The 16,219-nt window shown below is 30.7% G+C and overlaps 2 protein-coding genes across 3 annotated transcripts; one reads left to right on the forward strand and one right to left on the reverse strand.

Annotated features, from left to right (window-relative positions):
- Positions 1-228: 228 nt before the first annotated feature.
- LOC132950266 (solute carrier family 53 member 1-like) lies at positions 229-5,411 on the reverse strand. Its single transcript, XM_061021613.1, has 10 exons — positions 5,055-5,411; positions 4,827-4,980; positions 4,514-4,761; positions 2,259-2,520; positions 1,820-2,184; positions 1,598-1,745; positions 1,310-1,504; positions 1,062-1,231; positions 771-904; positions 229-703 (listed from the first exon to the last, which is right to left on the reverse strand). Exons 1-10 carry the CDS (start codon positions 5,121-5,123, stop codon positions 448-450), a joined length of 2,001 nt encoding a protein of 666 aa, XP_060877596.1. The 5' UTR covers positions 5,124-5,411; the 3' UTR covers positions 229-447.
- A 269-nt stretch (positions 5,412-5,680) lies between these two features.
- LOC132950267 (uncharacterized) lies at positions 5,681-16,211 on the forward strand. Of its 2 annotated transcripts, XM_061021615.1 has the most exons (7): positions 5,681-6,032; positions 6,091-6,428; positions 12,302-12,391; positions 14,767-14,895; positions 15,004-15,122; positions 15,268-15,436; positions 15,522-16,211. In XM_061021615.1, the coding sequence occupies exons 2-7, from the start codon at positions 6,225-6,227 to the stop codon at positions 15,879-15,881; spliced, it is 1,071 nt and encodes a 356-aa protein (XP_060877598.1). In that variant the 5' UTR covers positions 5,681-6,032; positions 6,091-6,224; the 3' UTR covers positions 15,882-16,211. The 2 variants fall into 2 exon arrangements, with proteins under 2 accessions (XP_060877598.1, XP_060877597.1); XM_061021614.1 differs by having other exon boundaries at positions 5,681-6,428.
- Positions 16,212-16,219: the final 8 nt, after the last annotated feature.

Here is a 16,219-nt window from a genome sequence, read left to right on the forward strand (position 1 = left end):
GAACATTAACAAATAATAATAGAGGAATTAATAGATTAATTAAGTTGAAAACATGTTTTCATTATGTTGAATTGACTATTATTAATTTTCTAAATCACAAGAAAAAATAAAATAAGGTAGGCATAAATTTTTCGTGTATCCATAATAAAATCTTAGCTATTCTATACCAAGGTTAATTGAAAATATATGATACTACTTAACTAAACTAGAGATCACAATATGTAAGTGTATAAAATCAATTCAGTACCCTTTTTTATTTCTTTTTAAGTAATACATTAAGCAATTTGCATACATTAAAAATACGTTCTAAAAATATATATTAAATTCGATTGTTTTCGACTATATATATAAATATACTTGAGCTTACAAAGTCTATTATCAAGAGTACAATTTATTTCTATACAAAATGTAATGGAATAATAAAGTAGAAATATTTTTTGTTAGTTTTTATTCAGTTAAATCCAAGGAATATGAATTCTGGTCAGTAACTAACTGCAATTTATCTTCTTTTATAGTCTTCTTTGTTGGAAGAAGCTTACGTTTCCGTCTGTTTGTCACACCCAACTCTTCATCCATCATACGAACAATTTGAGCAGAGTCAGAGAAATCAATTGGTGCTATTGATATGTCTCTTACTGCTCGGAACTTACCACAATTGTTTAGATGTTCATTTTCTAAGCGGAAGAAATTCCATACAAATCGTCTGTAAAAAAAAAATTGGTTGATACGCAATACACAATGCGGATATTTTATAAAATTTGATTCCTTACCTAAAGACTTCAAGTGGTGATAATAAAGAATTAGCCATTTCAGTAGTTAAAATACCATGACTTGTAAGTAAGTATTGTGGAACCCATAATAATCTAATCACGAGGTCTTCAACAATTGCGAAATAATAATAACCCTAAAAAAAAATAATTGTATTTTATACGGTAAAATATTAAAATAATTTTTTTTAAAGTTACAATATTGCAATAAAAGACAAATGTCATAACTTAAATGTATTTAAAAGAAAAAAAAACCATACTGAAATATTAAAAATAAAATAAAAATTATCTCACTGTATTATCATATACAATCTCTTCCCTTAAGAATGTATATTCTCCAGAATTGTTATTGAATAAACCCCAGTCCATTTTTACATCCCAGGTGTATGTATAAATCGAACTTATCACAGAACATATGATCCAAAAAAAAAAGAATGGATTGTCATAACTACTTGTATAGTTACCTATAACAAAATAAAAAAATTCTCACTCATCTGAGCATAGCTAAAAGAACTAAATATACAGTTGAAAATATTTATTACTTTTTGTTTGTTTCAACAATGTTCTTGCAAACACAACAAAAAATGTTGTTGAATACTTCCCAGCATTAGCTAAATGTGGAAATGTTTCACCAGTATCCCTGTAACGTCTAATACATTGAGCAAACCGAATCCAAGCAGGAATACAATTGACTATCATTTTTGAAATAAAATATTCTTCAACATTAAATTTAACCTCTAAAATTATTAAAATACACAATCAACACAGACCAAAAGGTGTAAATATTGTTCAGTCCAAGAACAATATTTTAAATATAGATTTTGCCTAACCTGAAGTTTGATACCAATTGTTATTGTAAATGTAAAAGCAAACCAAATAGTGAGCATCGAGCAGAACAGTTACCAAACTGTTCAATTGATCTGCGAGCCAAAAGTCAGCAAATCCAACATAATAAAATGGAGCACAAGCCATTCGCCACTAAAATCAAATTTTTATACTTTCCAAAAATAAAAAAACAACATATATAATAAATACTCATAAAATTAACTTACTACTATACGTAACAGCCAAAATCTTGCTTCAAAGTAAAATATCTTAATTGGGTTAATCATGAGCAGTGTAAATAAAATTATTAAGGACAATGGATTTATATATGCAGGTATACTCAGAGCATCAGAGTATAAATAACCTAAAATACTAAGAGCACATACAACACCAAGAATTCCTGCAATTTCAAACAGGTGTTGTTCAGTGACATGCTTTCTTGGATCCAATTCGAATATCAAAACATGATTAACACCAGAAGATCGCCATCCATAAACATTAATGCCCATCAAAAAAAGGAACTCTATTACAAGGAATGGTCCACGATATAAACGGAATGCTTGTTTAATGTTGGTATTTTTTTCAAAAGTAGCTATAACAAATTAAATATTTTTAAAAATAATTTGGGTAATTTTTTTTATACTTATAGGTACAATGTACACTTACCAGAAATGAAAATTGCAACTAGCAAAACAATAAGACATCCTAAGTATAATCCCACTTTAAAAGTGGTCCAAGGACTTTGTGTTTCGCCCAGAGGTGGAACTCTAAGTCTTTTCATAGCTTTTTGACGATCGCCAGATTCCAGATCGTGAGTAACAGTATGTTCAGTTTCATTAATTAAACGTAGTATGTCTTTATTTGTATAAAAATGAGATATTTCTACTTGCTCTTGACGCCACTTTGCACCACTTTCTTTATTCATCAACTAAAACATAACATTTTTTGAAACTTAATAATTCAGTAAGTTTTAAAGATGTATATTAAAAATAATAAAATACTTTAGCCACAGTAGTGTATCTGAAGCTTGATAAAGATGGGGATAGGGGGCAAAATCATTTAATACAACTCTTAATATTCTCTAGATTTCCTACATTTATTAATTTATCAAATTTTTATTTATAATAATATTTATTTTTTATTGTATTCTAATAAATACAACTTAGGGGGAATAGCGGTGATCCATTTGTCCAACTTAAATATGCTTTTGCTTAACCATTATAAAAATCCGTATTTAATGACAATTATATTTTTTATAAATTGCCTAATATTTTCCAAATTAGTATTGTGGCTTATGGACTAAAGAATTATAAAGATAAATGTATAACAAAAAAAATAACAGATTTATATTTTAAAAAAATTGTTGGATTCCAAGTGTGTCTTAATATTGCAGATGGTTAACCAGAATCTACTAATCCATATCTATACGATATTCAACATTAAATATGTGCAATAAACTAAATAATGTATAAGTTATATAACTTAAATATGTATATTATATTATAATTATGTATATTAAGATTTTTGTTTTTGACTATAAGATTGTCGAGCTCTTTTTTTGTTAAAATATAACTAAAAAAGACAAAAAAGAAATTAAATTAATTTAATAATTTTAATCAATGTATATTGATCCATATTATTATTCATTACAGAAACCTATGATAGTACCTATTAAGAATGTTATGTCTAATACAATATGCAAATATTACACTTAATATCAATAGTTAATAATAATGAAAATATGAAACATGACACAAGACAGATAAACCAATCGAAGTTAAACAAAAAAAACATTTTGATTGAGTTTTATAATGGTTTAAAAGATAAAATCTAAGGACAACTATTAAAGTTACTGTTACATAATGTATTTAGACTTATTTAAGTACTAAAGAAAAAAATGTGTAAAATTTAAAATGAGTGATAAATGTATTAAAATATAATTGTTTACTCTGGATAATAATAATAATTAGTTATTAAAACTGTAATAGTTTAATGTATTAATATATTTTAGTGTAAAAATCTATAAAAAACAAATGTAATTAAAATTAATTTAATATAAAAAAATATCTGTTTTGAAGATTAAATAAAATAACTCAATTAGGTATTGAGGTTTATTATATAATTTAAAACTTGAATGAGACACATAGCTGCATAGATGGTATAACTATGAAAATATTTGTGAATTATGCGGATCTTCTTTAGAAAATAACAACATAACATTTTAATTCTTAACCTATTATAATAATTTAAATATGTAAAAGTATTTATTATCTTTAGGAAAAAACCTGTTGATTTTATAAAGTTTAAATATTACAGCTACAAAAATGAGTCACATATGATTCCAGTAATTTCATCATATAAATTATATTATCATATACAATACAATACAATAATAGTATTGACAAAAAGTTAAGCAATTGAAATTGTACAAATGCAATTAATTAGTAGATTAATTTATCATTGACATAGAAATTAGATTTGTGTACAAATAAAAGATTAGACAATAACTAATGATTTGTATTATTAAATATAAAAGGAATGTCTAAAATAAAAAATACTGATAAGGCAGAATTTGAATAAAACTAATTCATCATAAAATTTGTTAATCAAATAAAGAAAGGCAAATAAAAAAAAAAATAATAAATGGATTAAATTTTAGATTGTAAGAAAGTAATTAATTAGAAGCTAAATTATATGGTATAATTGGGTGTATACAAACTGACGGCAGAAAAAATATTGGAGATCACAGTTTATCAATTTAGTACCTATCAGATTCTACAGAATAATACTACATTCAAGCACAAGAAATAAGAAATATTTTTTCACAGGAAATTAAACTATATGGGTAGTATTATATATTATGAATTAAAAAGGTCAAGTTAATACCTCCTAACTAAGATATTATTTATAAAAATACAAACCTTGTCATGTTTTTTCAAAATTTTTTTAAAACCCGTATAGTTTAAATTTTGGTAATTCTGCAAAAGTATTAAGCTCAAATAAAACTCGCTGAAAGCTAATTTGAGCTCTTGCACTTTGCGTTGAGGTAAGTTCAGTTTATTGGAATCAGACTTTTTACCATAATCTTTCATTTTTATTGCAGTGGAAGAAAGCAAGTCAAGCTCATTCTTTAAGGTTGAAAACTTACGCATTGCTTCGGCAAGTTTTTCTGAAAAATCATCACATAGATAAAAAACAAGTGAATGTATATTTTTACTATTCAGCATTACAAACCAGAGTAGAAAACATTGATTTTAGCCAATTCCTTTTCGCAATACTGCAAAAAGTGTTCGTCGAATTGAATGAAACGGCGGTGCAGGTTTTCGGGGTCTGTGGACTCTATCGACGGTGCTTCTTCTACGATTTTGTAAAGCATCTCTTTCATGTCCTAGATGAAAGCAACAGTAAGATAAGTGCGAACCGGACGCTGTGCACTCGCCAGTGGGTTCTCGGTGTACATACCTCGTAGTTGATGTACTGTTTCCGCCATTCTGGCGTGATGTGGGCCTGGAGATGTTCTGCGAACTTCATTTCGGTGTAGACAATAAGAGCGTAGCTTGGGCGGGGCGTTGGGACAGGAACCGAAGACGACGTGAAGCGAATGCAAATAAAAAATGAAAATAGTAAGAATGTAAACGAGGAAAAATGAGGAAAAAGAGGAGAAAAGATGTTAAGTACCTAAGATCACAGAGTGTTCAAGTCATGTGTGTAAGTATATCGGAAGTACTAACCGTCGTAGCACGACCGATCGTGTGCAATGCTTGACGGCCGTCGCGCCAGTCGATGACGGAGTACGGAGATAAGGAAAGGATTTTGAAGTGGTGTTTTTTTTTTCCGTACCGTCCGCGATAACCACGGCTGCCGCGCTGATTACGATATTGTACTGTATAGTGATGATAACCGTATGTTTTGCGTGCACGCGGTCGACGCGGACAGAGCGCTCGTGCGGACGAAACCGCAACCGCGATAACCGTCCGCGTTCCGCCGCCGCGCCCGCCCACGGCGCAACCGAATGCGCCGCACGCGTGGCGCGTCCGGCGACGGCCGTTCTGTGTTTTTGTCGGCGGCGCGCTATCGTTGGCCGTCCGTCGTCGAGCGCCGTCGTTTTCCGTCGGCCGTCGCTGTGTGCGCGTTGGTTTTCGCGTCCGTGGCCCGTGCGAGATAACTGCGAGTCGCCACTCGCGACAGTTTTGTTGCGCGCGCGCAGTGGGGGGCCCATGTGACGTTTTGAATTATTTCCGTTTTTATTTTCGTTCGCCGGGCCGCCGCGCGCCGTGGGTTTTTGCGGAAGTCTACGCTGTCCGCGCTCGTCCGTCCGGGACCAGGAGATCTATATTTAATCGCATTCCAGCGGGACAAGTCACCGGAGTGCCGGACGCGTTTTTTCGCTGGACCGTTTGGCTTTGGCCTAGTTTCAAGAAAAAATAACAACACGCATAGGTAGGTGGTGTATAGCTCTATACATTATCGCACGAGTTGTAATAATAAATCGTAAAAGGTCGACGACTTGGGCGCGTGTGTGTGCGAGCGTTTATGCACCGCTGCAATCGTCCCGCGTTTGTTTATTGCCCGTGAAACGACGACGGCGACGGTGGTTCTTGTCCGGGTGTTACAAGCGCGCCAACACCGGAAATGGAAAGAAATCATTATCTGTCCGGTTCGTACGACGGTCTGTCCGACGGCGACCGCGACCAGCACCACTACCAGCGGCAGTACTTCAAGAGCTCGTTCGCCAAGTCGATGGCGCTGGAGACGACCAAGTCGCTGAACTTTGCCGACCTGGACTTGACCGGCGGCGGCAACGGCCGGTACAACACCGTCGGATCGCAGCGGCAGGTAATAGTTGTGAAAAATCTGAGGAAAAACCGGGTTCTCCCGATTTTCGTCATCCCGGTCGGGATTTCGATGATAATAATTTATCATCGAAATCCCGACCGGGATGACGAAAATCGGTGGAGAACCCGGTTTTTCCTCAGATTTTTCACAACTATTACCTGCCCGCTGCGATCCGACGGTGTTTGTACCGGCCGTTGCCGCCGCCGGTCAAGTACAGGTCGGCAAAGTTCAGCGACTTGGTCGTCTCCAGCGCCATCGACTTGGCGAACGAGCTCTTGAAGAACTGCCATTATTATTATCCACGTACGTGACGGACAGACCGAGATGGGTTTTGCCCGAGGCGCGGTGCGATGTTTACCTGTGTTGACCGGTTGCTAGGGGGGATGGTGTTAATTGGAGCTCGGTAAACATTTTTCGTCATTATTGCATAGGAGGTACCCAACGTTCCGTTTTGTTGCGTCGAGAAGAAATATGTATTAATACGTGGATAAATGTTGATGAGCTTGGTGGAAACGTGGTTAGGTAGTAGGTTTGGCACTACATGTGCTGATATTAAATTTTTTTTCGCCGGACGTCGGTTAATAAAAAAAATTCAATTTCCGGTGGGTATATCCACTTACCGGCATGTTTATTATAATTTTTTCGCGAGTCCCGTCCATCGGGTGGAGAGGGGAGGTTGGTTTACTCGTGTTCCTCACGATCTCCGTCCGCTATACAACAACAACTATCGTATTATTTATACCATTAATCATTATTAATATTATTACAATGTCATACTTGTGTTATAAAGTTATCGGTTAAGGTTCATGGTTTATTAAAAAAAAATTACATTTCATTTTTCTGTGCGTAGATGTGAGTCCCAAGTATCCTTTTATACCATTATGACTAAAGTACACAGCGATTCTCGTCGTGATAAATTTTAATCTTAAATAATTAGAAACTCCTAATTCTATTTTTATCAACGTATTACATAATATTTTGTTCAGTTTTATATACCGAAATATTATTATTGTCATTATGTTTTACGACATTTCTTAATTACAATAAAGTTTAGGAAAATGTATTTTAGTATGTTATCTGAATTATAGATAAGTAAATTAGAGGCCTTCGAAATGTGGTGGATCACAAAATGCTTGAGATTAAATGGACTGGAAGAATAATAAAATATGAAGCAGTATTAACTAAAATGAAGGAAAAACGAGAATTGTGGTGCCGTATTAAAGTTAGACGAAATTAGAAGACACTAAAATGATACTTACTTCGCCATAATAATCCAACGAAAAGAGTTATGGAAGCAAACACGTCGTTTAGGGGGGACATGGTGCTAGGTGCTCCCAGACATCATAAATTAAATTACCTATAAATAAAAATTTCTTTCAAAAATCTGTATAGAAGTTCAGAGTGTTTATAAGTTATAATCTAGACAAAATTTATTTTTGTTGGATACGTGTGCTTGTCTCTTTATAGGCCTACGTGGATAACAATTTTGAACCTAAAAGGATACCCCTCCCCCCTACGAGGACGAATCAAATCCGCTACTGTATAGATTATAAAAACGTAGAGGGCTATATTGGAAGAGGAAGACTAAGGATGGAATACATGGGACAAATCATGATAGACATGGGAAAGGATAGCTATAAAGAGCTGAAGGAAATAAGTTACAAAAAGGAAACACTGCGGAAAAACAATCAAACGATTGAAAACGCAAAGAAGAATAATATGAATTCTGAACTTTTTTAATATTTTTCCATGACAATCTATCATTTTAAACGAGGTTAAATTTAAATTATGAATGTATTGGGTATTATTATTATCAGTCAATTTATTCAGTGGTGGACCTAGAAATAAAAAATCGGCAGGCTAGAGACGTGTCTCGATATATTATGAACAGTGTCATATAAATGAATTAATAAAATAGTTACTCTTAACTTAAAAAGTTATAAATATTAAACGTGATAAGTATAATTGTACCTATTATACAATAAAATGAATTTTTCCAATAGTACCTACAGTGAAGTCTCGCTGTCCCTTGTATCCGCTTTTGTATTTATTTACTTTACTTAATAGTGATGTAAAGGGTTGAATCTTGAAATATTGTCGAAGATGTTCGATCAAAGAACCATAAAAGGCTTGATTTGCTTTACCATGAATCAAATAAAACCGGTTTAATTCACTACCATTTTCTATGCGTAGTCACAAAATATAAATACTTAAATATTATGAACGAATTATTGATATATCTACCTATATTTTTAAAATGTTGAAGGTGTATGCAAATGAATAGGTTATATTATTTACATAACAATATTGTTAATAACCGGGAATTATTTATAATAATTTTAGTTTTTGATATTTATGATGAACTTTGGTCTACTCCATAAACAAAATAAAAAAAGACTGATTTGAGATTTTTTGATTTTAGATAATATGGTTAAGTCGTTATAGAATCCAGTGTTAGTTTGTAGAGTGATTCCTGTTGAAAATAGGAGCTTGTTATATATTATACAGTATATAAGTTCATTACTAATAAGTACGCATATAATATAACATAGGTACTAACACTAAGTACTAGTTTAAAAATGCATACTTTATGAACACTAATGTTTGTACTGTTTTATAGTGAATACGTATAATATATAATTTTATAATATGAGCCATGAGATCTTGAATTAGAAAGTCCATGGAGTGTAACGGTTTAAAGGTCAATTTTACATTCGGTTATTGTGTCAAAAAAGTTAACAACGATATGGACACTTAGGTACAATTATATATTAAAAAAATGTTATTTGGTACTAGGTAGGTGGTGTATGGTAGTTACTACTTACTAGTTTACCTACATTATTTCATACCTATTATTCATAATATTTTAGGTGGTCTCTTGTGTGTACTATGTAGTAGTTACCAGTTTTTTGTCCCTAGTATTTTTGAACATTTTTCCCCAGACTTACCTTACTATTTCATTTGTCATTCAGTACTTGTTCACGAATTGATTACGTTTGCAACCTGGCATACACAGTAAACTATGTAAATATAATAATTAATAAAATAATTAACGATTTTCGAAATAGGTACTTTAAATTATTGATAAAATATTGTCTCTGCCGTCAAATAAAATCATAATATCTGCATCAATACTTACAAAATTTTTGCTATGTTTTTAGATTAATGAAAATAATATTGTCATAAATTAGTGGTTACTCATTTAATCATTTCGTTCTGCCCATAACGAATTTCGTATAACATCCAGAGTGGCGTACTAAACACAAAAATAGAACCTGTTTATCATACGCTAAATATTAATATTTTAGTATACCTTATGGCTTATACCTACCAAGTATAGTTTTATTCCAAATTTTCGACCTCAAAAATTAGAAATATTCATGATTTCAATTATTAAATCCAAACAAGATCAAAAACATTTATCTAAATTTAAAATTGTATTGTTATAAATTAAATTTAATAATATTATGTTGTTACTTTCTAGTTAGCTGATAAAAATAATTCCTATAATTTCTCAGTGTTTGCCGAATTGTATTAATATTTGTATTATTATTTATTATATTATTAATATTAATATTATAGTATCGATGTGTTGTTAACATTATAATATTATTTTAATTTTAAACTAAGTATTACTAAATTTTAGATGGATTAAACACAAAAGACCCATCCAATCTTGAATAAATTTATATTATAAGAGAATTATTAGAAGTGGTGATTTTTCTGTCTTTGTCATTCGTAAGTTTTAACATCGAAAAGTAGACGTTTTCTATTTCCAACGTACCGATTGATCTATAGTAAAGCGTTAAATATTCTGAAAACACATTTAAATTTGTCGTTAAGTCTACTTAAAATCGAATTCCCACTTTTTTGATTTTATCCCCCTACATTTTCTTAATGGGTTTTGTCTGGGATCGTTCATATTAGTAGCGTATTGTCGGATTATTTTTACCTACTCTACTTTATTTGGGTTCAATTTTAATGTTTAGGCTAGTAAACTGAGATGAATTTATGACGACACATTTATGCACTTACTTCATATAATTCATATAGGTACCGTTTACGTTTGTACAGAGTTATATATTTTTATTTTTCTGTAGTTATATTATTTTTAAGAATTAGAACATTTAAAATATTATGTTGTTAAATATGTAACCAATATATTAATGTACAGATAACGTTAAAATCATGAAATAATCGAACATTTTTACCAAAAATACAACGGGTGGTGGTATTAGCGGTAAAATACAGTGGGACACAATAAAATTGTATCAGCACCACGGCAGTTTGCGAGTTGCTTTTTTTTAAATGTATTTAAAATCTTGAAACACTATCCACATAATTTATCGGTACTACCCAGGATATCTTGGTACAACTATTATTATTAGAACGGATATAAACTTAAAATAATCGTATTCCATGGGAATTTTCTAGCAAGAAATACCGTTATAGTAAAATTCAATTTGAATTAATATAATATATAGTTGAAAATTGTTACTAACATAACTACCTTAAACAAAACTACGATGAGTCAAAACTTAAAAGTATTTAGGTAAGTTTCTTACATATGTTATAATAATTGTTGGGTTTATTTCGTTGTTTCATTAAGGTTATCTCGTTCTCACGAGTCACGAGTACTTAGTTTATTCAAGTTTTTTTGCTGTGGTAACACTACAAATATGTTGGTACCTACGCCAAAAATATATTTCTTATTTAATTAGTAAATGTCGTGGTAGTGTATGTGATGTATTGAGTTGCGTAATAACTAATAACTAACAAGTACAAAATATATACAATAATTGATATTATGATCACGACAGGATCACGATGTGTTCGAGGTCTATAATAGATTACAGGTAATATGCCGGTGTTTTGAAGTGTTAAGAGGAACCTAAGTATTATGTAAATATAATAGAGTACATTATAATACACGCAGAACAAGTAGCGTTTACACATGTGAACAGTTATCCTCTAGTGTTATTGTTATACCCATGTACAAAAAAGCACAATAATAACGATAGTCATATTATTAGCCGACTATAGTAACTCTGAATGAATTAAAACTTCAAATTAAAATGCTGTTACTTATATAATCTTTACACTCTATATTTATTGAAAACTGTTTAATACTTAAACTGTTTTCTTTTTTTTTAATTTCTGTAAAAATTATTAAATTATCTTTCGTTCCCGTTTAATTAATGCGATGAATAATTAGACCATAAAATTATCACAGTTTTATTTTATTATTATTTTTAACGCGTTTTATGAATGTGTTCAGCCCGCAGAAATTACTGACGCGTCCTCTAGTCTAAATTGTACGGACAGTATACTCTGCGACCTGCGTGTATTCATTTCCACGCTAATTTCCTATATAATGCCCGTATGGTGTATATTATACAATTTTCTTCAGTAAGAGCATAATTCAAATACCTATGACATACAAATGAATAGTTGATGAAATGTGATTGTTACGTCAGACTAAAAAACTGTTAATACTCGAATCGTCTTTACCATTGTAGATTATTATTACTGGTATTGAAATTATTTTGTAATAATTTAGATAACTTTCTCCATAAAAAACTGTCAAGTATTCTCTGTACTATTCATATTTCTGGCGCTACTATTAAAATAAATTCCATTGTTGACGGTATATATAATATTTTGTGTTCCTACCTACCTACCTACCTACATAATATCCTATTTTATTTAATATATTATGTTAGTGCATTGTAGATATTAAATATGTATTATATGTACCTATTCTTTATAAAATATTTATTTTTTTAATATTGATATTTGATGATTTATGTTATATGAAAATATTGTTCTACTGAATACAACTTGATTAATATATGAAATATTACGATTTCTAGGTAAATAGAAGACTTTCTCAAAGGTTTGAAACAAATGAAAACAACGAATCATTCGAATTTATAAGAAAAGAATACAAACATTTACAAAATGTAAGTAGCTTCATAGTTTGTTTATAGTTACTTAAAAATATTTTATTACCTAGTTATCCAATGGATATAAGTAATTTTATGTTATTACCTAAAAAATATTTATTTTTTTCATTCGCAATAATGATATAAAAAATTGGAAATCCAGTAATCATAGATACTTGAATGATATTTATAAATAAATAGGTTGAGTTTGTTTTTTTTCTACATAAATCCACACTAACAAAATTATTTTAAAATTACCTGCGCGAGAGAACAGTTTTTCATTCATTTATTATGCAAAAAAAATCTAGATTAGTTACAAAAAAAAAAATCGTTGGTAAAATCTCTAGCTTTCCAATTGTACAACACATTTGTTATTTATATTGTGATTTAGGTATATTATACAAAAAAATAAGTACACACATGTATTGATTCAGTAACGTTTTTATTTGTCTGAGTATAATAAAATAATAACTGAAATAAAAGAGGTAATATTATACTAATAATTGTGCAATCTGGCCAATTTGTGGTAGGGGGAGCTGGGAGGTCCGTCGGTGTGCGGAATTTCACAGAATTCGCCATAGTAGTAAATATATTTTCTTATCGTTTATAATCAAAACAAAAAAAAACCTCGAACGTACAATATGACCATTGTAAAAATTGGATTTTTAACCTTCGAAAATTTTAAATATTACATTAAACCGAAAAATATGTGTATTAGTTGCTGCATGAAATTACACTCGACGAATTAAATCAATAGGTATATGCGTTTCTTTGAAAACTAGAACACTATTGAACAATCACCAACAATTTCCCATTATTTATCACTAAAGTGTAACTTTTTCTACTTCTGCATTGTACTTGCTAGTCGATATTAGCAAGGTCTGTTGCATCAGATCGTATTATGTTTATCTGGCCGAAAGTGAGATTGTTATAAAATTAATAATTATCAGATAATATTATAACAATAATGGCACATTAGTGAAAAATAACTTTTCTAAAGAAATATACTTTCACTGAATATTATTGGCTCTTTGTCAATTGTTATAAAAAAAAAGGTTATAAAATATAGCCTACTTTTGATGTTGTTATTGTTATTGCGGAATGCAACTTGATCAATATTTCTGATTTCAAAGCGTGAGAAATTAATTGATCATAAAACAAAACAATTTTGAATAATACTTCAGAATACACCTGCCGTGGTGTGGCGATGATTATTACTATTATTTTAATTATTTTTGTTAAAGTAAAAAAAAAAAAAAATGCTTTCTCTCTAACGTTTGATCAATTGCCCGACTTGCATGGTTTTGTTACTCATGATGTCAGTCTGTCACAAATTTCATGTTCATGCATATAGACTATAGAGTGTATATAATTACACGTATAATACAGCCAGAGCATAATTCCTTTAAATGTTGTTTGGCCATTGTTGTTTCATAATAGTACGCCTCAGTACATGGTAAACCATATATTATTATTGTGATTCATTATCCGTCAAATTCTTTGTGGTTATTTTTTTATATGTTTTGCTGCAATGTCAACCGTGTTTCAACATTTTTATTAATGGTGGTGGTTAGGTGAGTTTTTGTCGGGCTCGTATCTATCTGTTTATGATACTTAAAATGGGCATTTTATTATTTAAATTGATTCCAACGATCTCGACATGAAGGTAATCTTCTTTAATCCGCATACCTTTTTTTTTCGTCTTGTCTGAACTAATTTGAAATTATTGATCTAAAAGCATTACATTAATTTTAATATTTATATTTATCTGAGCACTTGGAACAAATACTTTTTGTTTGTTGTGATAAATAAATATGGCAATGGCCAATAAGTATACTTCACTAATTAATTAGTAATTTTTTTTTATATGCGCACTTAAATAAAATATTGTACACTCACGTGATAATCGTACTATCATAATATTATTTTATTGTGTACTCGTTTTAGTTAGAATATTAATAATACCGAGTACCCTATATTATATTTTTAAGAGAAAGTCACGTCTATTATATCATAGATCACGTGCTCGATATTAGGTCAAGATTATTATTCATACTTAAGCCATTTCGTTATATTTTATCCTACGTCCTATAGCATTAACTAAAATTTGGATATTTTGCGTTTTGAAAATTGAGTAATCTGTTTAACATTTTGTGCGCACAAGTAGTAAACCCAGTTTCGGGACGGTACAGGATTCACACATGGTTTATCAACCATGACTGCCCGATGATTTTGTCTTTTTTTTATTCCTACATTAAACAAAAACTAAATATGTAAATAATTCGTCGTCCTGCTGTATAATCGCCCCTCGAAAACCATTATTGTTAGGTACTTATCATGTTTCCCCTTGTTTATTTATAATAAATTACCATTTGGCCTTTTATTCTTGCTAGCTTTACGACGACTTGCGTTCAAAACATGAGACACTGATGCAGAAAGATGCCAATGACCACCAGGCGCCTTGCATCGAGTTGACATTGGCAAAATCCCAAGTAGACACTCTTCAGTGGCAATTGAAGCAGGTGTGTGTTATATACATTTATTATAATATATTTATACATAAATTTTTTTTTTCCATAATCGCATATATTTTTTTGTTACCACAAATAACTTTTGAAATTTTTTTACAGGTCGAGGCTAGTAATCAAATGTATAAAGCAGTGTTGGAACAAGTGTCTAAATTCTTGGAAAAAGCGCACACGTCTTTAAACACGAACCACGACAAACCTAGTCTACCCATTAAGAATAGGTAAACTATATAACAAAAAAAAATTAAATTCTTCAACAAGACAACATGTCTATATTAATACCTATATCTTGAATAAATAATGTTAGCATATTATTCTTCATTTTGATATTCCTGATTTTATTTATTTATTATTATCTTCGTCTAGAAGACCATCACTAAAGAGTAACAGAGGAGAATATACAGAAAAGTTATCGCTAGAAGCATATAGATTGTATCGCACCGTTCAGTCTATAATTCATACCAAAGAACCAGATCTAGTCCAACACTTAACACCATGCTATAGTACATTGTTTGAAAAGAACAGCAACTCTTCAGTAAGTGTTTGTTTGTCACTTGAATGTAACATTATTGTTTTTCTCATGTTCATAACATTATAATTAATTGTTCCCCAATCCATAGCTTTGCAGTTGTGATTCTTTACCGGCCGTTTGTAATGGTGTGAAATGCTTGGAAGTTTCTAGTAGCAGTTCAAACCACAGTGAAACATCTATTAAGGGATCAGACTTTTTCAAAAAAGAAACTAAGCAGAAAAATAATGTTATTGAAGATGAGAGTGGTTTCTCATCAATCAGTTCACACGATAACAGTAATTCTCCTACTTACCCTGAATTGGGATTGCCACCAACCGGACATTTTCCAATTGATAAAGTTTCGAGAAGGTGGAGTTCTGTGTCCACTACACCTATTAATCAATCATTTAATTACCACACGACTGGAAGTTCAAACACTTCGCCGCCTATTAAAGTTTGTTGGGTATAAATTTAATATTAAGTGTACAATAACATATTGTACATATGAAAGACTTATGTATTCAGTAATTTATTTTTATTTATTGTTTTCATTAATTTGTTTGAAAGTATTAGCTGTAATTGGCATTCTTAAATTTTTATATATCATGTTTTTCATAATCTTAGTAGTTAATTTCTAATGACTGTCACATTTTTTATTTAAATTTTTTATTTTGCCGTTCTAATTTACATATTATTATAGCTTTATCCTTCACTGTGTTTGCTTCATAATTTATTATTAGTTAACCCAGTGTAATTTTATATTTTATTTTCATGATATAATTTATTTCTTCTGTTGTACGCAGGATT

The sequence above is a fragment of the Metopolophium dirhodum genome, chromosome 8, assembly GCF_019925205.1.
Source record: "Metopolophium dirhodum isolate CAU chromosome 8, ASM1992520v1, whole genome shotgun sequence".
Taxonomy (NCBI): Eukaryota; Metazoa; Arthropoda; class Insecta; order Hemiptera; family Aphididae; genus Metopolophium; species Metopolophium dirhodum.